General features: G+C 43.2%; 4 protein-coding genes and 1 long non-coding RNA gene across 9 annotated transcripts in view; 2 read left to right on the top strand and 3 right to left on the bottom strand.

Annotated features, from left to right (window-relative positions):
* Positions 1-28: 28 nt before the first annotated feature.
* On the bottom strand, positions 29-3,049 carry LOC128749533 (uncharacterized). 2 transcript variants are annotated; one of them, XR_008412942.1, is made up of 4 exons: positions 2,691-3,049; positions 1,319-1,412; positions 1,127-1,229; positions 29-133 (listed from the first exon to the last, which is right to left on the bottom strand). It is a non-coding gene; the product is annotated as an uncharacterized LOC128749533 (long non-coding RNA). The 2 variants fall into 2 exon arrangements; XR_008412941.1 differs by having other exon boundaries at positions 1,319-2,705.
* On the top strand, positions 406-6,807 carry nr1h5 (nuclear receptor subfamily 1, group H, member 5). 3 transcript variants are annotated; one of them, XM_053849225.1, is made up of 11 exons: positions 406-528; positions 3,212-3,364; positions 4,015-4,377; positions 4,436-4,576; positions 4,647-4,765; positions 5,059-5,154; positions 5,217-5,307; positions 5,392-5,508; positions 5,569-5,652; positions 5,712-5,825; positions 5,907-6,806. In XM_053849225.1, the coding sequence occupies exons 1-11, from the start codon at positions 510-512 to the stop codon at positions 6,116-6,118; spliced, it is 1,509 nt and encodes a 502-aa protein (XP_053705200.1). In that variant the 5' UTR covers positions 406-509; the 3' UTR covers positions 6,119-6,806. The 3 variants fall into 3 exon arrangements, with proteins under 3 accessions (XP_053705200.1, XP_053705201.1, XP_053705202.1); XM_053849226.1 differs by having other exon boundaries at positions 5,220-5,307; XM_053849227.1 differs by having other exon boundaries at positions 441-528; positions 3,233-3,364; positions 5,907-6,807.
* brpf3b (bromodomain and PHD finger containing, 3b) lies at positions 5,847-14,116 on the bottom strand. Its single transcript, XM_053849224.1, has 12 exons — positions 13,838-14,116; positions 11,540-13,095; positions 11,255-11,411; positions 10,913-11,176; positions 10,529-10,841; positions 10,072-10,359; positions 8,889-9,476; positions 8,077-8,149; positions 7,903-7,991; positions 7,738-7,835; positions 7,508-7,662; positions 5,847-7,255 (listed from the first exon to the last, which is right to left on the bottom strand). The coding sequence occupies exons 2-12, from the start codon at positions 13,069-13,071 to the stop codon at positions 7,069-7,071; spliced, it is 3,744 nt and encodes a 1,247-aa protein (XP_053705199.1). The 5' UTR covers positions 13,072-13,095; positions 13,838-14,116; the 3' UTR covers positions 5,847-7,068.
* A 743-nt stretch (positions 14,117-14,859) lies between these two features.
* Positions 14,860-21,937, bottom strand: mapk13 (mitogen-activated protein kinase 13). 2 transcript variants are annotated; one of them, XM_053849789.1, is made up of 12 exons: positions 21,757-21,937; positions 19,804-19,933; positions 19,621-19,679; positions 18,705-18,810; positions 18,592-18,621; positions 17,864-17,911; positions 17,422-17,536; positions 17,159-17,230; positions 16,736-16,815; positions 16,507-16,585; positions 15,590-15,763; positions 14,860-15,455 (listed from the first exon to the last, which is right to left on the bottom strand). In XM_053849789.1, exons 1-12 carry the CDS (start codon positions 21,867-21,869, stop codon positions 15,370-15,372), a joined length of 1,092 nt encoding a protein of 363 aa, XP_053705764.1. In that variant the 5' UTR covers positions 21,870-21,937; the 3' UTR covers positions 14,860-15,369. The 2 variants fall into 2 exon arrangements, with proteins under 2 accessions (XP_053705764.1, XP_053705765.1); XM_053849790.1 differs by lacking the exon at positions 14,860-15,455 and having other exon boundaries at positions 15,762-15,886.
* A 2,789-nt stretch (positions 21,938-24,726) lies between these two features.
* Positions 24,727-25,416, top strand: part of LOC128749131 (cadherin-4-like) — a 247,847-nt gene continuing 247,157 nt past the window's right edge. Inside the window, exon 1 of the mRNA XM_053848402.1 lies at positions 24,727-24,741. The gene's annotated coding sequence lies outside the window, so the exon portion shown is untranslated. The remainder of the gene's footprint in view (positions 24,742-25,416) is intronic.

The raw sequence follows: 25,416 nt of genomic DNA on the forward strand, positions 1-25,416 counted from the left end.
CAAAAATGTCCATTTCTATGAATCATACCTTCATTTCTCGCCACTGCGTCGATAAGTCCTGGAGCCGTCCCTCCCCTGCAGCTCAGCCCACGCTTGTTTGCAGTCCAGCAGTGGCCAGGACCCCGACGCTGACCTTTAACCCAGAGTGTTGTTTTTCTTCATTAACGGCTCACTCCCCCGACACACGCTGCGGAGTGGCCACCCAAGTCGAGTCAAGTTCCTTCGGAGTTGTGAAACGGTGGCAGTGAGATTGTTATGAAAAGGATTTAGGAGCTGGTGATAGGAAGCTTCCATCCATCACAGATAAACACTGGGAATCTGTTAATGAGACGCGGCAGTTCAAATCCCACACAGGATCATGTGTGGGCGGAAAAATGAACCATAAAGTCGCTTGTCCAGATTCAAATCATTGACCTATATAAGATCCTAGTCGAGCGCATGGCAGGTGAGTGACTATCAGAGCTGTTGTTTACTCTGCGAGTGTGTCACGCCGGCAGCTCAGAGGGAAGATGAGACGAAAGGACGAGGGTGAGTGACAAAACTCTGATCCGTAGTCAGTTTTCTACTTCATTCATATGAATTTAAACATTTTATCCATCAATTCCAGTTAAACTTCTGCTAACACTAGACAATAATGAAACATTTGAAGTTATTTGACATTGAAAGAGTGAATTCTGAGCCATCCCAAAGCCAGAGTGGCGACAAACTCCTTCCGGGAGTCAACTTCTCACTTGACATTCGAGCTCGCGACAGACACATCAGGCTATTTTTTCCGCACTAAACTGAGACTCCGGCGTGAAATTACGAGGATGCGACCACAAAAACGTCGCACACATTCTGGACTTTACTCACAGACTTTGGCGGTTGCGTTATTGTGAGGTTTCCCGCACGGATCAGTAAACAGTCAAGGCCATTATCGAGCCGTGGCCGTCTGATGAAAACAAAGCAGAAGATTGATGACGTGCTGCATTTATCTCCAGACTGAGTGATTCCGGACTAATGAGAGGGTTTGTTTTCGTTGAGTTTCACGATAAAAAAGTTGTGCGTTGAGACCAACCGTACTCGGTGTGACCACGGCGTCCCGCTCTCATTCTTCTGTAAGCCTCCCAGGAGGCCAAACACTGACCTTCCTTCGCCTCCGGATGATCCATGGCGACGCCAGCGCTTCTCTCCATCAATCCACTTGTTTTGGTTCCTTCCAGAGGTTAGAGGACGATGCTGCTCAGGTCCTGTTTTAACAATGCAACGACAAACAAATACATGCATGTGTGGTCGCCCTGCGCAGAGAACCTCTTATTCAGAAGATAAATCTCTCTACCTTTGAAGAGTTTTCAGGGTCTGATCGCTGGGCTGGTACGCCCCCTGCGCCACATGCTCCTATCATCCAATGAAGTACATCCTGGAGGGTCAATCTCAGAACAACAAGAACGGAAATAAGTTGCGTATTTGAGGACATAGAAAGCCTCAGATCAGCAAATGGACACGTCAATAAATGGCGAGCTGTCTTGTGTTGCGAAACATTTTCTGCTGACACACAACTTGAGTGCGTCTCTTCTTCAACACTGGCGATGACTAAAAATAAGCGCGGGTGTCAGTGTTGTCATCATTTATTGTCCTCAAATAATAACTGTGACAGCTTCCTCTGGTGTTCCAGTAACAAGCAGCCGAGTGACCATGCGCACGTGGGAGGCCGTGTTTTTCCTCTGTCAGCGAGACAAAGTGTCAAAAGAAGCAACTTGCTGACCAACAGTGGGGGTCACACTCCTTTGACTCCTCTGTCGGCGAGGTCTCTGTCACTTCTGTCTCCAGGGGTTGAGGAGGACCCCGGGACGCTGGGACCACACTGCTGCTGTCCAATATTCACTCAAGCATGACAGAGTAAACACACTCCTAAAACTTTAGTTGCTATCTCACAATGTAGTCGACAATGAGCTTTAAATAACAGGCGAGCTACAACATCTGAAATGACAGTGAAGCTTTCATCTTGCTGGACGTATTTTAGCCTCAATATTTGCATCAGCATCATGAAGGAATCCGAATAGTGTCTTCTGATGATTGAGGGGTTGTTGAGTCAGTTACATCATAAAACTACATTTTTAATTTCATAAAACAACAGTTTTTATTCATGAATTCATCATAAATGTCATTAATTTATTTTGACTTCCATTTTTTTAATGTTTCCCCCTAAACATTCCAGATTTCTCTACACATTTTGTCAGTCTCCCATCTCTCATGTTTATTGACAAAAATGAAAATCACTTTGGACTTTGGTCCCACAAATAATGACATGATTTTTCCTGAGGTTGTTACATTGTATTTGAAGATAAATTAATTTCTATATTTCCACTTATTTATGAATAATCTATAAACTATATTGGAGATGTCAATATTGAATGTAGTTTCTGCTTAGTTTATTGAAAGACAGCATTAAAAATAAATCAATTTCCCTCCATTTTGTCCTAGTTTTATCATATTTTTGAACCACAATTTTCATGGTCTTCCTTCTTTTCCCCACATTTTGCAGATAATTTCAGAATGATCGATGGGAAAGGTTCATATGTCACTTGACAAAATAACTTCATCATCAATGGATTAGAAGATTACAATATTTGGAATTGTGTTGCACATTTATCAGCACACGGCACCAAAAACCTTCACCAAAAACGTGCACAAAATGTGAAACATCACACCTGTCCCGAGAGGCTCTCCTGCCATCCTCTTGCCAGAGTCGGACTCCAGCTGAATCCTCTGGCTGTAAAATACATGAATTTTAAAATAGTTGAGGTGTTAGCATGTCAGGGATGTTCTTTAAATATAAAAAAATTCAAAAATATGTCCGCAATTTCCATCTTAAAGAAGACAAACGCCAAAAAAAAAAAAACACTGCAAGGGTCCCTCACACTGGCGGTCAAGCTGCTACTTCCAGTTTTTATTTTTCATATTTTCATGTTGAATAACAGGGAACTAAACAAACAAAAAAAAAAACAACTTGATTCCTTCAAGTGAGTCCCACTGGGGTCCCATCTGTTCCCACCCCTGGTGTTCCCACTCCCCAAGTGAGACTGCAAGGACCTCCTCTTGCTTATGACCACTACTTTTCCTCTTGACTGAAATATGTCATAAGGGGCCTGGATGCACTCGGGGGGTTGAGGAATGTCTCCAAACATCCCAGACACTTCATATCTGTGTGAATCCTCTCGGTAATCAACAGTGCCTGTGCGCTCTCGGCCAGATCCAGTTCTCCCAGCCGCATCGACTTCTGCCCAGATGAGAGAGTGGAGCGAGTTTGAGATGAATTTTGCAGCCGGCGCTTTTCTCTCCTCCACGGATGGATACGACTCCACGGAGCAACTTCCTCTGTACGGTGAGTTCAGGATCATCTCAGCACTAAATTTAAAGTACTTTTACAAACAGTGGGAAGTCGCTTGGATTCAGGAGGAAGCCTGATGAAGTACTGACCAGACACCGAAGCAGTTCAAGGTTTATCACTGCATGCAACTAAACAATTCAATACTGAGGAGGAACTCAGTTTTAAGGGAGTCTATATTAACGCCCCCGATTGGTCACTATACAGTTAAATATCACTCAAAAGGAAGGATGTTTGCTAAATGTGGGCTGGGGATCTATTTTTACCACACGCTGGATCACCAGGGCCGAGAAGTCTGCTGGTGTGTTTGGACCATCTTCTTCAGACCTTGGAGGGGCCAGATGTTTTGTCAAAGGCCAACGGGGACATGCATGTTTTTTGTACATCATAACTCTAAATGTCAGTTGCAAAACAAGTTTCCAGTCAGCGGAGATCAAACACAAGTCAAACGGAGATTTTCAGCTGTGTTCCTTCCCAGAGAAGTTCAAGAGGTTGCAATCCCAGTAGGTTCTTAAATGCCCTGAAGATTCATTAACACAGGGAACTAACACAAGTCACATCCCAGTTCTGGCTCAACTGGCCGTAACTGGTCATAATGTTACAGCTAATTTGTATATCTGAAGTCAACATTTTGTATTTTTCCACAGACATGCTGCCTGACCCGTTCAGCAACCCATTCCAGGACCCTGAGCTCCAGCTCCTCCCGTACAGCCCTCAACAGTACAACACTTCCAACTTCTCCGTCTACGGCTCCCCGTCCTCCTCTTCCAACTCCTCCTACTCGCAGCCCTGCTATCCCCAGTACCAGTACCATTACCAGGAGAGTCCCTGTGACCCAAATGTGGAGCCCAGTCTCATACCAGGGCAAGGAGCGACAGCACTGCCCCTTGGGCGGAGGTCGAGGGTGGGCTTTGGAGGACGGAGTAAAGGTCAAGAGGAGCTGTGTGTGGTGTGTGGAGACAAAGCCTCCGGGTATCACTACAACGCTCTCACCTGTGAGGGGTGCAAAGGTACGACGGCAGTGTTGCTTCCTCTTTTCACACGTCTCAGAGGTCTCTGCCTCCACAGGTTTCTTCAGGCGCAGTGTGACCAAGAAGGCTGTGTATCACTGCAAGAGCGGAGGCGGCTGTGAGATGGACATGTACATGAGGAGGAAGTGCCAAGACTGTCGGCTCAGGAAGTGTCGTGCTGTGGGAATGCTGGCTGAGTGTAGGTGAACATCTTCGTCCTTGACATCACAAGCTACACATATAAATTGGAGGTTTCTTACCTGTTCCAGGTCTACTAACGGAGGTGCAGTGTCAGTCCAAGCGGTTGAGGAAAGGCGGTAAAAGCAGATGCCAGCAGGATGAGGACACCAGCAGGAGGGTGACCTCGACCAGCAGACAACCTGGGCAGGTGCTTCAGTCAAAGCTGGTCGAAGGACGTTGACAGAAGCAGGAGTAGATCGGATGATCGGGTCAGAAATAGATAAAATACACATCCAGCTGATGTTCAGTGGTGTCCTTGTCGTGTTTTACCTGTGATATCTGAAGGTTTCCCTCGGTGGGATACAGGGCACAATCTATTTCAGTATCACCGGGGGGATGACCGGTGCCTCAACTGGACACCTGAGCAATCTTAAGTGTCAGGAGGTCAGAGTGCCACCGCCAACAACAAAGATTTCTGATCAAAGTTTCTCCCTCATCCAGACTCCATCCAGTCTAACTCAAGAGCAGCATTTCATTGTGGAGAGAATGGTGGAGGCTCATCGTCTGTGGAGAGCAGAGGACAGCAGCAACAGCAGGGTACAATCCTCATCAGCTCGAGGGGTGTGCAGAGCAGTTTCTCATCTCTGTCGATGCTCCAGCAGCTGTTCGACTGGCCGTGCGATGAAGACGGGGAGTGTTCGTCTGCGACTGTGTCTCCTCATTTGTTGCAGTTCGCCAGGACCATTCCAGGTCAGAGAAGACTGGTTCTGTTCTTCAGATTTTACGCTCTATAATGAGGCTTATGTTTTTTGGTTTTTTGTTTAAATCTTCCAGGGTTTGATTTGCTTGACTACGCTGATCAGAGCTCGCTGCTGTCAGTCTCTTCTCTAGAGCTCATATTTCTGCTCTCAGCTGAGCAGTTCTCCAATAACCCCACGGGTCCCAGTCCAGGTGAGTGAAACAACAGGAGTTGAACTAGATCAGGGTCTGACATGTTAACACTTTGTTCAGCCTTGCAGCTGTTCAGTCTGTCTGCATGGCGGAGGAACAATGAGTCGAAGGAAAACTTCCACAGTCGAGCATCCACTAACTCTGGTGAGTCAAGATAGCATTTCATTTGTTTGGCTTCAGTGCTGACTTTAACTTTGTCTCAGGACACAGCGAAGATCTTCTGGGTCCTGTCATTAATTTCTTTCACAGCATGGGGGCGCTGCGGGTGACAGAAGCAGAATTCACTCTTCTCACAGCCACCGCTTTACTCTGCTCAGGTCAGAAGGGTCATGGATGCTGATGTTGTCACTTCCAGTTTTCCATACTTGAAAGTCAAAAACATCTTCATCCTCCTGCAGACCGCCTGTCCCTGCTGGCTCCAAGCTGTGTGGAGAAGATGCAGGAGCTGATCCTGGACCTGCTGTCGAGGCTATGCTGGTCCAAGACCGGTGCTGCGCGAGCAGGACCTAAGCGCTTTGGTTGCCTCCTTGGACGACTGACCGAACTGAGGACTCTTCGTCACAACTACCTCCTGCTCATGAGACATCGGAACTGTCGCAGCGACTTTTAGGAACTTGATCAGTACAAACCATTTCAAGAGTTACAAGCTTGTTTACATTTCAAATGTCACAGAGCACAAAAGAAGCACCATATTTCAAAAGGTTTTAATAGAGTACTGGTTTTCCAAAATGAGGGAATACTGGTTCAGACAAAATGTTTGGTGAGCAGATAAAATATACAATTCAAGCTTATAGAGGTGTATTTTTAGCGGGATAAAAACAGGACTCTGCTGGACTTTTTTAATAAATAAAATGGATTAAAAATGAATTGGGGTCAGGCAGTAATTCATCAAGCCGAACACGGAAACTCGTCGGTTAAAATGTTCTCAAAACATGTTTTAAATAACATTTCAACGTCACCTTTAACTAATATAGTTGTCATTTGAATAGCTCTATCTCTCATAAATAAATTATTTATCTCTGTTTAAAAAGAGAATTCAAATATAAAGAGTGTCGACCTGAATGCACTCTCAGGTTGGAGCGCACACGCTCATTAACACACGATGCAACACGGTGAAAATACATCAGCAACACTTGCAGCAAGTTCATTATTAAACTTCACAACGATACACAGCCTTGCTTTGTCCCTTGTGGGTTGATTGAAATACGCATTAGGGAAAAAAACAAAACATTAAATTAAATTGCGTTCAATTACACACACCTATGTACACAAAGAGTGCCACGGAAAAAAGTGTAAAATGTAAAAAGCTTTCATATAAAAGATGGCAGTGATCCATTCATGTGTCGAATCTCTTTTATGGATATTTGATTCTTGGCAGTAGCAAGATACATTAAAGTTTATCTTTTACATTTGATCCCAAAACTCGATTGCAGAACTGAGTAGGCGGATGTATTAAGGAGACTTCATACCGGTCGACACAAGGCTCCTGTCGCCACAGCCTTGACTCCTACCTTCAGTTAAGGGCTGACTGCATATGCGAAAAGAGCTCAGGATTGCCCCCTAGAGTCCTAAATTCGAGGCAACAAAGCCTTGGCTATGGCTGACTCGACTCTGGTGGATCAGCGCGCGGTCATACGCTACCTGGACTGACTTGCGAATGCTAGACTTGCGGCCTTCCATGATGCGCAGCTTGTCGGCCGTGTCGTCCACACCCAGAGGGGTCACCTTTTCCCGGGGGAGCCACTGCCTGGACGGCACAGGACAAACACAAATCAGACCGTTGGACGGAAGCATTGCACGCGGAACTAAACTGTGTAAACCTGGACCAGGATTTGACTCTTACCCTACAGGAATAAAGAAGCAAAATATTTGAAAACTGATGTGCAATATTCAATATAACAATATCTCTGCTCAGAGCTCTAGAAGTGTAAGTGAAAAATTATTTATGAAATGTTACCAGCAGTTTAATCACAGCATATTCTTTAAATATTAAACTCACCAGGTCCGCTTGTTGTCAAAGAAAAGCACCAGGTAAAGCCTTGAGTTGGTCTCCTCCTGCCTCTGCTCTCCAAGAAGGAGGACATCTTTGGGGGGGACAGGGATGGGCACCCCGTTGTGCAACAGACCCTCCTCGGGCATTTCTGGATCGATGATCTGCAAAAAAGTTTCCGACATTCCCAGTTCATGCAGAGAAGCAGAACTAAAACTCTGACTGAATTGATCGCCTACCAGGGCAGGATAAGATGGGTAACCCCGACATTTGGCCCACACCAGATCAAGGGGCTCCATCGGTTCCAGCTCATCCTCTGACGTCTGGCTTGTATTACCTAAAAAAAGAAGATATTACACAGCTGAACTAGAAACGTTACAGACAAAACTCTAAAAGTGTCGCACCAGTGTAATCTGAGTCTCCGTTAACAATGTCCAGGAAGGGAACTTTAGAGAGCGCTGGCTTTCCAAGGCTGCGTTTGGGTAGTGAGTTGCTGGAATAGGATATTTAAAAAAAATGTTACATTGGAATAAAGTTTAGACAAGGCAAAGTTTCAGCAAAGGAGAAGCCAGACTAACATTTCTTTATGGAGAACTGGACACGGGCTGTCGTCAGAATCATCCAGGTGTTTGTTGAAACCATTAGTCAGACCTGAGACGGAAGAGCAGATACAGAAAATAAGGTGGAAGACTTTACACATTAGACGAACACAGATACAATAAATCCTGCACTACACTAGTTGAAACTAAGATAAGATGAATACCAATTCTTCTGTTTGTTCAGGTTAAGTGTGAACCTTTGCAAAAGAGAGATATAAAACAATAACAATAGAAGCTGGTACATATCGTAAATAAGATAAACTTGCTTGCCAAGTCTTCCCTCACAAATTCATTACGCTCCTGCTCCCTCTTCTCTATCCTGGCAGTTCCAAATAATAATCTCTTTCCCTATACATTTTCCTACACCCGAGTCCTTCCAGCTGAAACTTAATTCATATGAGATGAAGCTATTTTATCGCTACATTTTGAGATGGAATTTATTTTCATTGTGCACTTTTAAAGTTGGAGAACATTAGAAAACAATAAGTCCTATGTTGACAGACACTATATGTTTGTCCAATAAATTTCACTCAATCACAGCGGTGATATCAACTTCCAGGAGGTGGGCTTTGTTGTTTTGTCAGCACTAGCACAACATGAACAGCTGGCCATCATGACAATTGACTATTTACTTCAGCGTTTCCAATAGGTAAAATAAAAAATATTACATAAGTCGACAACCCTATATTCAGTACAAGTTATTACACATAAATGGAATTGACAATACAATCAAGGTAGTCATTTTGAAGTGACAACATTTACAACAAAAATAACAAAAACAGCAATCTTACCACTCTTAATCTTCATTTTATCCACCTCAGCCTTGTGACACAGATCATCAGAGAGGGGCAGTTGTTGAACAAGCTCAGGGGGTTCACAATGTTTTTCTTGGGATTTGGTTGGTGTGGGCAAAGGGGTCGATGATGGCGTGCTGGCAGCCGAGTTGGGCGTGGTTGTGTTTATACTCTCATCCTGCTGCGCTTTTCCATTCATTGAAGAAGTGTCTCTCCCTCGAAAAAGCTTGGCCCCATTTTTCGCTTTCTTGAACAGCACAGAAGTCCGTCGGCCGACTCCACCAGTGACAGGTTTTGTCGGGGTGCAAAGGTCGGGCAGACCGTTGGCTACAGCCTGACCTTCGTTGTGCAAAATAGGAGGCAGCGGCACCAGCCGATCCTGCTCTTTAGTGCAAATAGAATCCACAGTGGCTTTTTCCGAAGGCTCCTCGTCCAGCCTCAGACGTTTGCAGTGCCAGTTTGAAGCCGGAGCCTCTCTTGTAATTGGTCGCAGGGTCGGAGGTTCCAGTGATGTGTCCTCCTGCCGCGGAGGGGGCGCTGGCCCAGTGGGTTCCAGTGTTGGAGGCGAAGTAGATTTTAGCTCTTCTGGATGAGGCAAAGAGAGAAATGTTTCATTTTTTTCAGGATTTTCTTCCCCCAAACTGAGATGAGTTCGTAAGTGTAATGTAGTGGTGCTGTATTCACACTGGAAATGGTGTCAATTCAGAATGGTTCATCTTTGATACCCGATCAAAAAACTAAACTCTCTAAATGTCTAGCGCTCTACTCGGACGATCGATCTTCGCTCTCACAACGGAAGTCAACAGAAATCACGCTCCTGAGGCAGAAGGCGCTTGACTGGACTGTCCTGCGGACAGAGGTGGGATGATATGGCGTGACTTTACATGGCCAATGGACAGTGGTGAGACCATGACAGTGATAAAGAAGAGGTGCAGACATAGAGTGCACTTGAAGAGAGGAGTTGTGAGGCAACCATGGCTAACGAGACTCTTGTGGGCCCCTACTTACTAGACTGGAGTCAGTGGGGTGGTTGGGGTTGGTACGTGGGGGGACCCTGGCTCAATTACCTGAGGACAATGTTCCATTAGCTCAAGTACAACACCGCTATCATTGGTAAAAAGTGTCTTCAAAATCTACATGCATTGGCAACGGTGAATACAAACGCTTTGCCTTCAAGTACCTTTATCTGAAGAGGACGAAACACTTTCAGCTTTGACGTCTTTGTCCTCATCTTCTTCATCGTCTCCGTCGTCCTCATCATCTTTCAAGTGTCCGTTGTGAAGGCTGTTGCGGTGCTGACCCTGCCGGTAGCGGATGCTGTTGATCTCACGGCGAAGGAGGCGAATGCGACGTGTCCGTGCACCACTGCTTCTCATGGAGGTGACAAAATCCAGTTTCTCTAAAAGCTCCTTCAGCTGCTCATCCGCAGACATGTGAAGTCGGTTTGCTGGATCCAAAACGCTGTCGACTGCACAAAGCAGGGAGGCATTAGACAAAAACTAATACTAGTTTACAAAAACAAATGACTACTTCCCACTTCCTCTTAATCTTCTGCGGTTACTTTTATATCACACAGCACATCAAGGTTTTTTTTTTTCAATGAAACATCTTATTCACTATGTTTTTATTGCACTCACTATCCTCCCACGTGCAGCTGTTGAAGGTTCTCTTTTGCGGAGACTCAGGAAGGTGCATGCCAGAGTCCAGGTCCAGACCAGTGCTGATGGCTTGTCGCTGTGCATGCCTGAGTATAGCGCCACCCAGGTCCCGAAGGCGCAATGCAGCTTTGTGAAAGACTGTGTCCTTGGAGTTATAGAGGAGACAGTTGGACACCATCAGGTTGAAATCGGCCTCCAGTTCTGCCACAGAGCGGTAAGCGTGATTCTCAAGTTTGGAGCGCATCGTGGAGAAGTCCATGGGCTGACTGATGAACTCAAGATAGTCTGGCACCTGAGAGGAAACACTTAATTTGATTTTTTTTCAGAAGAAACACTCGAAGACTGGAAAGACTGATCTCAAACCTCTTTGATGTCAACAGGTTTAGCGAAGATTTCGGCCGTATCTTTCTCCAAGAGTTGATCCAAGGTGGAGCGAAGTAGCATCAACATTGGAGTCAACTTCATTTCCAATGTGGATTGATGAACTTTGACCTGCTCTCGTTTTAACTTCTCCCTCTTACGGATGAGCTCCACCAGAAGCCTGGCTTTTTCAAGGTCATGTCGTAACTTCTGCCAATATCTCAATGCTTCCCGGGCTGCGCAAACCTTTTCATCCACTTCTGGTTGCTGTCAATGACAAAATAAAGAGTCAGGATGCGTAAATCATACATCAAACAGCGAAAGGAGTGGTCGTTTCATCCTGACCTGTTCAGTATTTTTTTGGGACTGGACGTTAGAGTGCACGCGCCTGATGAGTGGCACACCGTTCCTTGACTGTCGCTTGAGTAACCAGTAACTATGAAGCCTCTGCATGAATTGGTTTTTCTTTTGGAAGAGGATTCCTTTGCAGATGATACTCAACCTTTTAAACATGGATACATGGAGTAAGCAAAACATTTCACTGGAAATAAACATGCACAGAACTGCACATTATATTAGGAAAGCAGCAGAAAAGTAATAACGAATAACTGAATAATGAATAATTCAAACCTGTTTGTGGGTATTTGAGGAACTGCCACTTGTGGTGATGTGGAATTTCGCTCTGTTGTCTCCTCGCCTTTCTTCCCTTTCTTCTTGTCCATCTTTGCACTGCACTCTGACTTCCTGCCTTTTTTGGGGGTTGACGGACCCTCTGTGTAGGCGCTCTGTCCTCGACTGGCCCTCTTTTTACTGCCCACAACTCGTCCTTCATTCTCATCATCCGATAGCGTGTCTTGGCAGGAGGGAGAGTGAGCCTCACAAAAAGCCGTCTTCTTTACAGAGAAAGTAGTCCCATTCATATTCGTCTCTCGCACAGGTTCAATCTTCATGAAGAGTCCAGCACGCTGAGCGCAGGTGACATGAAATGCAGTGTAACAATTGGCCTTGTGGCACTGTATAGACGCACCACGGCCCTTCTGCTTGCACAGGTAGCAGGTCAGTTTCCAGCGTGCAGTGGGAATGTTTCCCACACCCTCCACTGGTTCCAAAAACACTGTATTGGCAAAGCAGACTTCTGGAATCCAGATAGCACAGACTACATGAGCCCAGCGTCCATCGCTTGTTTGCTTGAAGGCACCACCACGGTTTGGGCAAAGAACACAGTCGACTGGTTTCTGAGGAGATTGAAGGCAGCAGCGACACAACCACTGACCTTCAGGGATGTAGGGAACACCATAGCATTCTTGATGAACAGCCAGGTTACAGGAGTCGCAGAAGAGAATCACATTGCTATTGAGGCACTCATCATCCAGGCACACGCAACAGAAGGCATCATCGTCAATAGCACTCTGTGAAGGTGCTCTGCTGCGGGCTTCCCGGTACGCCTCCTCCTCCAGACGATCTATCAACAGCTCAAAGGTGTCTGCTGGGAGAGTGGAATAACCCTCAGCTGTCCTGCCAGCATTGACCATCTCCAACCATGCTGTGTCCTCTTCATCCATGTCATATTCTGCCTGAGACTCTTGCTCATCAGTTGAGCATTCAATGTAACGATAGTAAGCTGTTGGTAGGGGAGGCGCTTCAGCTGGTATGAATGTCTCCAACACACGGAAACTAGGTTCAGGCAGGGGTAAGTGGTGATTTTGAACTGAGTTGACCTTTTCAGGCGAATAGGGCGGTGAATTGGGACAGTGGTTCTTAGGTGGTGGTGACTTCACCACAGGGCTTTTGGAGTTATTCCGGCGACCTCTGGGAGTTGTAGACTTGCGCACAGCCTGAACGCTTCTGGGCGGAGATGACGGCTCTTCACTGTTCTCCTTATTGCTGTTGCACTCACTGATGTCCTGTGCCATCATCTCATCATCAGTGATGACTTCGAGGGGCTCAAGAATTGAAATCCGATGTAGCCTCCCATCCAACTCCACTTCCACCACTTTTTGCGCTTGGGAAAAGGACAGCGCATCTTTTCTGGGCGATGTTTTGACACTATATGGAGATGGAGACCGCTGACGGGCTCCTCGCCCGCCAACCGTCCCATTAGATTTCTTGACATCTGCTGAACAATCCGTGGCCACTTGGCCTTTTTTGCGTGGTGTCCTCATATGCCACTGATCACACTTTTCCTCCTGGTTTGGAAAAAGTAAACAGCAGGTTTTCATTTTTGTCAAAAGCATGGCAACTTCAGATTAAAAAGGTAAACAATTCTTAATGTCTTAATGTTTTGAAGAACTCTTGAAATACTCATGGAGTATGAATTATATGTGCAGACATCTCATTGCATCAGTCACAACAAAGTTGTTTTAAAAATTCCACATAGAATCAAAACATTCCTTCACATAATTTTTCAGAAATCGCTCCATCTGAAATCAAATTTAAGGGCTCTTAATGGCGTCTGCATTTGTATATGACAACCACGAGCACGTCCCTGCAGCTGCCGAAATATAAAGGTTAATACTACTTTGTCAAACAGTTGCATGTTTTCTATTGCGCTTAGCCCGAAGACAAAAACGCGTGTCCAATCAGCTGCGATCAAAGTTTGATTGACACATAGTCGAGCCAATGGAGGCGGTGTACACGACAGATCAGTGTCCTTATTCCGTAGTGAAATGTCAGCCATATTTACAGTTGCAAACATTAATAAAATATTTTTCGATGCCAACATATCAACTGGTAATATACGACGACTTGCTAAAATGGCAGACTGTCTTTTATTACGTTAAAAGGGACAATGCTTGTGATGTTATAGTTACAAGCAGTAGCTGCCATGGTTTTATTGCACTACTTACAGGGCGTAGAGTGTTAAAACAATTCAAAGTTTCAAGTAAAGTCGGTAAATTGGATAAAATGGAACCGGAGAATCAACCTTACCTGTCACGGCGACTTAAGTCGATCCGCAGGCGGCCGCTAAGCACCAACGTTGGCCGCCTGAGCGACAGCCTCACTTAAGCTAACTGGTCAGCTGGGTAAAGCCGGTATTTTCGATATTCAGCAACACCGCTTTTACTCATGGAAAACGGTGTTCACAAAACGCCTACACAGACGTGTAAATCCACATGAGTAGTTCTCGAGTCAACGAGTCGGTGACCCAATTGGCATAGCAAGAAAAATATTAGCTCCCTCCGGCTAGCTGGACCTGAGTTATGCTAACGAAACACAAATTGGAGGATATGCATGACTTCCGTTGACACGCTTCAAAATAAAATGCCACGATTTGCGGTTTTATTAAACGTGTAAAAATCTAATCATAAAATCGACGAAAATGAATTGGAATATTTATTTTCATTTGCAACATACAAAGACATGGGAACTTTGTGGAAACATACATGTTTATAAATTACCTACTGTCACACACAAATGGTATCGGACTTTTCAAAATGTGACATGGAACAAGAATAATATCTATTTTGTTGCTATGAAACGAAATTATTACCAAATTACATGAAGTTCCGCTCTTATTGTGACATCCCTTGTATCTGCATTAATAATCTCGTACAGACTAACATCCGGTTGATACGTTTAGCCCCGCCCCTCCAGCATCGACCGAGCCTGATTTTCGCGCGCTGGCTGTTGACTGTCATATTGACATCATTGAGATATTTAAACTATGATTTGGGTCGGTTCAGAGTCTTTGATTGTTAAATGTCAATTAAATATAAGCGTATGCACTGCATTTTAAAAGTGAATACTTCCCTGCCTCTTATTTTGGTATTCTGTTGAATGTTCAACCCACAATAAATGCATTTCTTTACATAAAATTGCCTAAAATGACTGAAATTAACTGAAATAAAATATTTATGGAGTGTTTCAGAAGGGATTCTACTGAAGGGAATAATGTAACACACAAACAAATATACATCAAACAATGTAAAAAATGACAATGCATTCGTTGAGATGCTTTTATTTAGTAAACTGTAAGGCAGTTTATTGACGCAACTGTCCCTTGGATCCAGCACAACTTATTTAACAACCAGCATACATATAATCTCATAGCTTTACACTCGACATAGCAAAACAAATGTCAAGAAATGATTTGGTGAAATGACCATTATAGAGTTTGACCTGGACCTGTAACTGTGATAAAACAAATACAAAATTAAATAATAATCTATGCTATCTACTGAACAGTTCCACGACGAATCAGAAAGTTTCTGAAAAATGCAATTACAGGCTGAAAAATGATATGAATTAAACTGCTTCACAAGCTTGAACCCTGATAATCATGGCAGACAAGTGTAACCAAATATCTTTCATGATAAGATGCGACAGTTAAAAAAAAAAAAAACGCCAGTGTGACAAGATGTAAACAGAGGGGTTGAAAAAAATTTCTCAACTGAGCTATAGAAGGGCACAATTGGCTGCATGCCTTGAGAGTCTGGGCTTCAATAATTACACTTATCGAGTCAAGGTGACATGGTGAGAGTGTTTTTCCTCTTTGAATCCCTCCGTGGGAACGGTACAAAGTTCTTCACCTCTTTGAAACACAACCCTGCGGACCAGAAAGAAAACCATTTGTTTAAAAGTCTGCTCTGGTTGTCATCACTGTGAAAACAAAAACAAATACTTTGAAGTGAAATGTTGAATATTTATCAAAAAACCTGGCCTATATTCGATCTGACTTACGTCTCCACTCCTCCAGTGACAATGTGGCGTTGTCATGGCTGTCGTCGTACGGCGTGGGCTCCGGAAAGTCGTCGGGATCTCTCAGGCTGTCAAAGTATGGATGCTCAAGAGCCAGTTCCGCAGTGAGCCTCTCATCTCCATCGAGGACCAACATCTTTTCAAGCAGGTCGATGCCTGTATGTGGGACCAGGTTAAGCGAAGTTAGCATGTCTTACCTGGTTGTTTCTGGAAAACAAGCTTGAATAGATGAAGTCTCCCAGTCTCAGCTCAATATTACAGCAACAACTAGAGCTCCAACTGACACAAGAAACTCGAAAACTCAGTTTAAAAGGATCATTTCAGGTGTTTGCCGATGAGATTGGTCACTCTTATTAATGTTTATTTTTGCCTCAAGAAACAGAGACTCTGTCAAGCTCTTGTGTTTGATCACCGTCTGACCGCCTTGTCTGAGCAGTCACTAACGGCAATGATGAAACAGCAGGCTTCCAAAGTGAAATGCCGAGAAAAACAGAAGAAAAACGTCCTTTGACACTAAATTTGGGAAGGCTCCTTTACCCCTAGGGCTAATTACAACTTTAAAAAAGACTGGTTCCACTGGAAAGTCGCAGCTCATTTGAATAATTAGGTCGTACCTTTGGGGGCGACACCATGGTGCTTCCTTTCCTGTGCTCAACTGAGGTTTAACAAATGGACTGTCGTCTGGAATTTAATCTTTCTCTATTGCCCTGAAGACCAGTCCTCTAGGGAGCAGATTGCCAAACTTGAAATGATGAATGCACGGAATGGTGTTTGCATATGTTATATTGTTACGTTCTATTTCTTCTTATCAGTAACTGACTACTTCTTGTTTATAAATATGTAGATCACGTAACATTATGAAGCAGCAAAGTAGAGAGACAACATTCGCCAGAGCTCACCTTTAGCACTGGCTCGAGGAAACAATGTGGAGAAGTCTTTTCTCGGGCAACGAGGAAGTGACTTTATATAACTTTTGGCCTGTTTTAAAAGAGACAAAATGGTATTACTCATCTCATTATTTTATCCTGCAGTCTTGCTTAGTGTTGGAATTAAATGTATGATATATAGTCTCAATACTTTAGCTTGAGAACTAAAATCTGAACAGGTGAGTACTGTAGTGGAACCTACCTCTGGACTATCCAGCTTCTGTATGAACTCTGGCCCTGGAACACCCGTCACCTTCATGATCTGCGTCAGCTGGTCCATGTCTGCTCGCAACAAGTTCAGTCAAGGAACCTTAAACTGAAATACCACTGCTTATTTAACCCTTTTTAAAGAAGGTGTGTAACAGACTTTAAAAAAACAAAGCATGGAAAACCTTAGCTCAGAATTATTAACTGACTGTATCGGGCACAAAAATCAATTGGAATATATTTGTTACAACAAGCCAAACATTCCTAAAACTCCACCTTGGGCAAAAAAAACTGCTTGTAACACTTAAATTTTATATCTACAAATAAAGATGTCAGCTGTGGACTCCCACAAACCTTAAACACTACATCGGCTTTGTGATGCAATATTTGAAATGGTGTCACATTTGGCAGAGGATACAGTCTTTTCCTTTAAATAGGGTTTTCCCGTTGATCATCTCAGCCATGATGCAGCCAACAGACCAGATGTCCACTACAGGAAACCAACCGAGAAAAATGTCAATAGAACTGCCAGGTTAAAGGCGGAAGCAGGGCAAATAGGAACAGAATGAATAGAGCAATCAATGCATGTCAAACATATAGCAGGTCCAGATTTTACAAGCAGGAGTTAAAGAAAATGCTGTAACGCAGAGATGAAGCACAGAACAGGTATAATTGTCTTGCCAGTCTGGGTGTAATGCATCCAGTTCAGAATGACCTCAGGCGCCCGGTACCACCGGGTCACCACGTAGCCTGTCATTTCTGCATCGGTGCTCCGAGCCAGTCCGAAGTCCAGGATCTGAAAATGTCGACCGAATAAAGATGTAAACCTTATAGCATCCACCACTGTTTTAAAAATCCTGACATTAGAGACTGCAAAGCTGTGCATAACCTGAGCTGAGAAATGAATTCTGAAATATGATTCACTATATAAATGGTTGTTGAAGGATAAATTAAAAGAGAGAAAAAGATAAAAGAAAAATAAAGCTCTTTGAATAGACATCTCACTTCCTCAGTTATGCTGGTTATGAGCATAAATCACAAGGCTTCTACTGTTAGTGTTGCAGTGGCACATAGTATAATCAATCATGAATTATGAAAACAATACGAAGAGTGAGAATCAAACCTTCAGCTCACAGTCCTGGTTTACCGCCAAATTGCCAGGTTTCAGGTCCTGTAACGGCAAACAACGATCACACAAAGGATCACAGGGGATTTCCTGTAACTCCGAGCAGGTGTTTGTTCTGAAGCGAGCTTGAAGGGTAGCACTTCAGAATGGGGAACCCCTATTAACCATTAATACACTTGCTTATTAATTATCAGCAATAATAGTGGTGTTTCGAGTGAAACTTGGACAAAGGCTGAAAAAGACACTTTCCAGTATTAACTAAGTGAATAAATAGTTTATTGATGATAATACCTGTTAAGTTATTGCATATTTGTGTGGCTAAAAGACAAACAATTCAGTATTCATTCTGAAAGAAAGACTAATAATATGCTTGTTTTGCCAAACTCTACTGTTAACTGTGTTGTTTGGGTTTAAAATAATATATACGTGACAAAATCACTAGGATGATCCCAAAAATGTCTTCGTAGGAGTCCCTTCAAGTTACGGAAAGTAGTAACTTGCAGTGACTCAAGCGTGTGCTGGTAAGAAGCCTGTGTGCTGTTGTCAAAGGGTGTGTCCTGATTCTGCTGACATGCAGCTACACATCAGACGTCGAACTCATCCTACCAGTTAGTTAAGAGTCGGAGCATACGCAAGAACAATCATGAATGAAGTGTGAGAATTCTGAGGAATGAAAAAGCATTATCAGTGTCACAGAAATGACACAAGTTGCGAGGCAGACTTACCCTGTGGATTATGCCAGCTTTGTGAATGTACTGCAGGACGAAATAAAAAAAGATGGAAAACATTAATGATTTATTCACAAAGCCTTTCTTTCATTCCAACTGTGTGAGCTCACCCTGAGTCCACACAGCATCTGATAGACGAGAAACTGCACTTTGTCCTCTGAGAGGTGACCTCTGACCTTTGACAGGTCGGTAAACATGTACGGCATCACCAGGTAGCTGTTAAAAAGAAGAAGGCCAAGAACCTGCATCAATTGAAAGCCACTCAGTCTCACTGGAAAAATAATAACCCTGACTAAGTGCTCCAAACTATCCACGCAACAGTATTGACTGACTAATGCACACTGGAGTCCTGTTGGATAACTCACCTCACGTCCTCTTCAGCTCAATCACTCTATTAGCTTTACATTTCCCCATCAATTGGAGGGATTACAGAGCATTTGTATGTTTCTAGAAGACCTTTTAACATCATAAGCACAGAAGACTTGGAGACGGGAGGGGGGATAATGGGTCTGCATAGGTAATAGAATATGCATCGGTCGCTTCTGGTGAGGAAAGAGCTGAGCCACAAGGCAAAGCTCTTGATTTTCTGGTTCCTACAATTCTCAAGAGCTTTAAAACCAAGGCAAAACTAGCTTTTTGGGGGAGGGCGTTCTGATTTTGGTGTCAGGAAGGGGCAAGGAGCTTCTCAGGGAGAGACTCAGAGTACTTCCACTATGCGAACGGCTTGAGAGTATTACAAACTAGTCGAAAAAGGCATGCAGTTATGGACTGGAAACATCTCCGTTGTAGTTTGCCAGCACAGCAAGAGTTTCTGCGAGTCACTGATAAGACTGTGGCACCCTCGACCGCCAACAGAAAAAAACAAAAAAACAAAATAGGTTCATTTTCGCAGTACTGAGCAAGTATCAAAATAACTAGTAAACTGGAAAATGATTTTTAAGTATCACAGAGCTAGAGATGAATATACAATGGCAAAATGTTTTAAATGTAGAGCACAGCATTTAAGAAATAAGGGGAAGTACTTACAAGTCCTGGAAGTCATCGAGGCTTGAGGCAGGTGTAAACACATTTTGAAGTCCAATCACCTGGTAGGAATGAACTGGTTAGAGTTACTTCATCTTTCCGGAAGTCTGTGTTTATCAAGAACGGCGTGCGGTTTGAAGACATCATGTAGTGACTCGTCTTCCCAGAAGCCGTGGAGCTACTCACATTTTCATGCTTCATGTGTTTGAGGAGTCTGAGCTCCCGGTATGCTCTCTTCGCGAAAATCTCTGACTGAAAGGGCCTGTGGAGCTTCTTGATAGCCACCTTCTCATTATTCTTCTGGTTGACAGCTGAACTGCGGAGGATAATGGAGAGGAAGGAAATCAGCCTTGCACTTAGTGTCTGCAAGTGTTCTCCGTTCTTTCATCTCGGTTCCTGCAAAGAAGGAGGTTGAGACGAAGCGGGGAGTGGGGGGGTCTTGTGTTGCTTAGTAAAGCTCAGTAACAGCTGATCTGCATGTTTGGAGAGAGAGAGAGGGCAAAACATTGTAGGAGGGAAATCTATTTGGAGGCACATCCACCAACACAGATTATATTTCACAAGTGGACGTCATTGAAGATTTTCAAGAGGAGTATAAAGAGAAAAAGTCTCTTGTCCCACATCTTGTTCAGGGTTGTCAATATATCTGTGGGTCAATAGGCTGCATTAAGTCAACTGACCATGCAGTTTACACAAGAAGCAAAACTCAGATGGTGAAAACCTTGGCAACCACACTGAGGGCTCAGACAATATAAAGTCAACAATGATAGATGTTATGCAATTTCAGCACTGTGATTCATTCTTCACCTGCCAGGCATCGGTGGCCAGCGTGAATGGATCATCAATCTTGAAAATATCATCACCGGGCTCAACAAAAGGCACTTGAGAGGCAGAGTTCCATATCAACAGATAGCACTCTCCGTTTCGATTTGCTACGACGGAGAAGAGGGTTTTGTTTGGTCTTAAGTGGAAAGCAGGGAATAAATTTCACAATAGGAGGATATAATTCAGAATGAGTACTTGTAGAGAGTCAGTTTGAAGACAAAAGCGATTGGAAAACAAAAGAAAACAGCAGCCATACGCATTGAAATATTTTGTTCTGATCAAAGCAGTGTTTTGTTTTGTTTATAAAGTCAGGATGGGTAAAAGAAAGTGCATTTCTACCTTCTACCTCCAACTCATTAGCAATTCAGTAAATGTTCTGAATCGATACATGCTTAATGGAAGGCAGCCACAGATGGCCAAACACCACTAATGCAAAGAACCACTGACAGAACCAGTGGTCTGTTTTTTATGGTCAAATTTTGATGATAATCATGCTACAAACATATTTTTAAAACACAGAACTGACAGTAATAACCCAGGCAGTTACTGATGTGTGACCCACCTGAGCTAGAAATGGGGAAGCGCTCATGGCACCCACCAACAAAATGTGAAATGCTCGGTCATTCTGCCTTGTAGGTGTGTGTCAAGAAAAAAAGGGGTACAACTGACAGTGGGCTGAAAGCGGGGACATCCTCCATGTAAACAAGTGTATGTTGAGGAATTCACAAGGAATTCTGTCGTGATATTTTGTTCTGTGTCTATTTTGTCTGCATGGATAGTTTGTTTTGGCACACATGGTAGCGACAAAAAAAATCTCAAACCTTAATTGAGTGTACTTTGACTGGAGGAACCACAAACAAACCGTATTAAAAGTGACACACTTTAGGCTGCCAACCTGTGCAATTAGAATACCTGAAGAAAACCTACCTACGGATGCTACTGCAGACAATAGCATGGCATTTAAGCCAACCTACTTTCCTAACAAACATAAAATGGTATCACTATGGCTGTTCACCGGTCTATAAGGTGGATTATTGGACAAACAATCTGTCATTTGGAGGCTGAAATAGACCTATTTCTAAACAAACAGCAACGATATCTTAAACAGACAAAACATAAATAAAAATGCAGTTTTCACTATATTACCTAGGTGCATGCGTTTCGAGCATATGTAGTGTGTAACTCGTTTACGACACTGTTATAACCTGTGTCCCTCCCGAGAGGATGTCTGTGAGCCAGGCCCACCTCTGTGTGCAGGTGAGCTCACCCTCTCTGCCCCAGCTACCGTCACTCCCCTCGGGGTTTGGGACTCACCATACGCATCCATAGGCTCCGGTTCCGATTTGTTTGAGTCGGGTGTATTTCTCCGGAACTTCCCACACGGTGCTATTGATCTCCTCCCGGGTGAAATGCGACGGAGCTTCCATGGTGAGCAGTAGAAGACAGGAAGAGTGAAAGTTCTCCACCTCTCTTCTCCCGTAAGCCTCCGACTTGTTTGTAAATTACAACAATGTCATGACATCATCACTCTGCGGATGTTCAAACCGGTTGCGCTTTAAAAATAAAGCGTACCCGTGTATAAACAGGAGCATAAAAGTAAAATCAAAACGCATCTTTTCATGCTAATTTAATAGTGAAGCTAATGAGTTGGTACGATTAATTATAAGTCCGAAAATGATCATATGGGTATTACAATACACAGCCATTTAGCTCACCAAATTACCAAAGATTACCATTTATAGATATGCAGAATCTTTCTTTGCTCAAAGAGTAACGTCATACACACATATTTCGTCGTGTCAACGTTATTTTTCACGCGTTTAACGTCGCAGCGTAATTTTACTTTGAAATAACGGTCTCTCCTGTTCCGGTTCAGATTCTCTGCTCTTGCTGCATCAACACGTCGTTACGCATCCAGCGATCCCTCAAAGAATAATAACGCGTTCATTCTCAGCAAGGAATCTCCACAATCCACTCTAAGGTCACATGAATGTGCAGAAATGGTGGGAAACAATCAGCTGCAGTGATGAATGGAACGAGTGAAAGGCTGCACCCACTTCATGAGCGAGGAAGGTGCCAGCTTGCCTGCCAAAACATGTCAACAAGGCTCTGCTCCCTCCTACACAGAGAATGCGCGACTTCCATGAATAATATCTTTACATTAACAGCATGAATGAATCACGGCAGCCCACCAGCATGTCTTACATTTGCAAGCGGACAAAACAGTAGGGTCAGATGAGCGCAGATTGCACATTAAACAAGCTTGTTTTTAAGATTTTCTGTGAAAAGAAAGCAACCTTGAGCAGCATGATACACTTGCTAGAGACTCTTCCCTGTAATCAGTAGATACTACTGGAATTTGTTTTGTCTTCAGTGGGTGTTTGGAAGGATCACACTAGCTGTTGCAACAGCATGTGTTTCGATTTACCGAAATATAAAAAAATACAATCCTTTTATGGGTATTATTTATCCTTTTAAAGCTGAGGAATGCCTCTTGAAACCTAGAGGCACATGCTTTGCTATTACACAAGGGCTCTTGGAAAGCCACTTGAAGCAGAGGCCAGACTTCATGTGTGCAGTGAAGTTCCAGCCCTCCAACCCCCATTGTTGGCTTTACGTCAGAGGTTGGCATCGTGAACTTAAACCTGCTGTCAGACATTGTGCTGGGGCTGACAAACCCATGGGAAGGAAATCTTGGAGCGGAAATAGCTAGATGGACGCCAGTTGAGGTTGGATGCAAAGATAGGAATAGGAGGAGGAGAGAGATCTACTCAAGATATATGTAAGATAAGCAGTGTAAAATCCAATTTGATTTTCCCAGTCTGTTTCCAGCTACTTTCAGTTATACACTGATCACATTGCCTCATCTATTTTTAGATATTCACATCGAATAAATTTAGAAAAAAGCTTTCATGCAGCTCCACAAAACAGTCTTAGATGACAACTTACATAAGCTGTGTTCAGCTTTAACGTCATCACCTTCACTGTCAATATGGAAACTCTACTGATTATTATTTACATAACTCCTTTTCAAAGTCCAACAGACATGGCACGACTTAAGGCCAGATAAGTCCCTCGCTGTTCATGACATGAAAATCTTTATGTAAATAAGAACTGTCACAAGACTGTTTGACCTTAAACATAACTTGGAGAAGGTTTGTCATTTGAACAAAAAGCTGGGCTGCTTTTCTTGTGAGCAGTAAATGGTCGGAGGAGGCTATAGATGGAGGAGTTGTTGCTTTTGTTGCTTGCCTTTTGTAGTGAAGCAATGTGAAAGTATGGGAACAAGTCAAACACTTCTATCAATCAGGACCCAAAGGACACAACAATGAATTAGAATTAGTGTGAATTGCTGTTGTGCCTACACCTGTTTCTGGTTTTCTATTATTGCCGCTAGGGGGAAGTCACAGACAGCACACTGAGGCTCCACTGTTCTCCTCACACCCTTCCTTCCCATCCTCCTCTTCCTTTTTTACAACCGCCACGGCTGATTTGGGTGGGAGATGGTGGCGAGAGATGATGAATAACAATTAGGATCTTTTGGAACGGGAAGCAAAGAGGAGGCCAAAACCAATATAATATGTTAATACACATCTCTCATCCTTTATTCTGGTGCAAATGTTGACAAATCATACCGCAGCGCACCTCAGGCCCAATCTTAATTGCTTCAAACTGAGGTGTGAGTAAATCAATTGGACATCCACACGCATCGAGCGGTCGCATTTATTTAGCTAAATTCTCCTCAGGAAAGTCATTAATGGTTTCAAATGAGGACAAGTTGCCACAGACACAACAGATCCGCGTGTGAAGCAGAATTAAGTGGCTGTGGATGACAAGTGGAATCATTTATTGTGAATATTAATTGTTCAGCCCTGCAGGGTAAATGATGCCTCATTTGTCCACAGCTCTGTGGCTTCAACTGAAACGTGACATTCTCTGCCTGTCCGTGAAGAATCATCATTTATTTTCATGTCCAGGCTCATGCAAATAAGCAGGGTTTTGTTGTTTAGGAATGAAACATCACTTGAGGACATTGATAAGTTAGCTGTAATACACATCTATTTAAATAATTTTTATAGTTATTTTAAGAAATAAATCTCCAATCTTTCAAATCCCATTTACACTCTAACTTTATTGCCCATTACAGATTTTATCTGAATATTTCGCGTTCATTCCATTAATAGTGCAATGCGCGCTTTAGGACTGCAGGTGGCAGTAGCGTCGCTAAGCTTCAGAAACAAACTCCCAGTAGACGCGAAGAAGACGTGCTCCCTAACAAATTTAGAAAATCCTCAAAACGTAGGTAAATCATATTTTTTTCATGTACATGTGACAGTTGACTATGTACACTGATTTGATTGTATGTTGTTTTTAATCCAAAATCTATATAATATCCGCTTTCTGCCTGTTTTAACCGCAGCTTGTTATGAAACCGGATGTGCTTTATTCCCATTGGAAGTCAATACGGAATTCGTGATGACAGAACTGTATCCGAACGAAATAACAGAGCATAACTAAATTCAATAACTTCGAACTTAGCAAATTTTCAACCTTCCGAACCTTTCCGAACATACAAACAAAAAAACCTCAACAGGTAAGAAAAGCAATAGATGAAAATGGAAAACAACATTCTGGATATAAGGTGAAAAGATGAGTATATTGATGCTGAAAATTTAATTTTAGATGCTGCAACACAAGACAGAGAAACCAAACCGTATCACGTTATGTAATTTAATGTGGCCCCGGACCACCATTCTTCCAGTTAATTTGTTGACATGTAGATGAAAGTACTTTATTCATTTGAATACATTTACAACAATTTCCCTAAAATGAAAAGTGACAGGTCATGTAAAAGAAGACTGAAAGAAGAAATTGAATTTGATTCAACAATGTCACATCGCTAATGGTCATTTGACTCTTCCAACTGCTGACAACAGTTTATCATCCTTTATTGCCGGTGAACACAAATAACCA

Source organism: Synchiropus splendidus, chromosome 18 (genome assembly GCF_027744825.2).
Source record: "Synchiropus splendidus isolate RoL2022-P1 chromosome 18, RoL_Sspl_1.0, whole genome shotgun sequence".
Taxonomy (NCBI): domain Eukaryota; kingdom Metazoa; phylum Chordata; class Actinopteri; order Syngnathiformes; family Callionymidae; genus Synchiropus; species Synchiropus splendidus.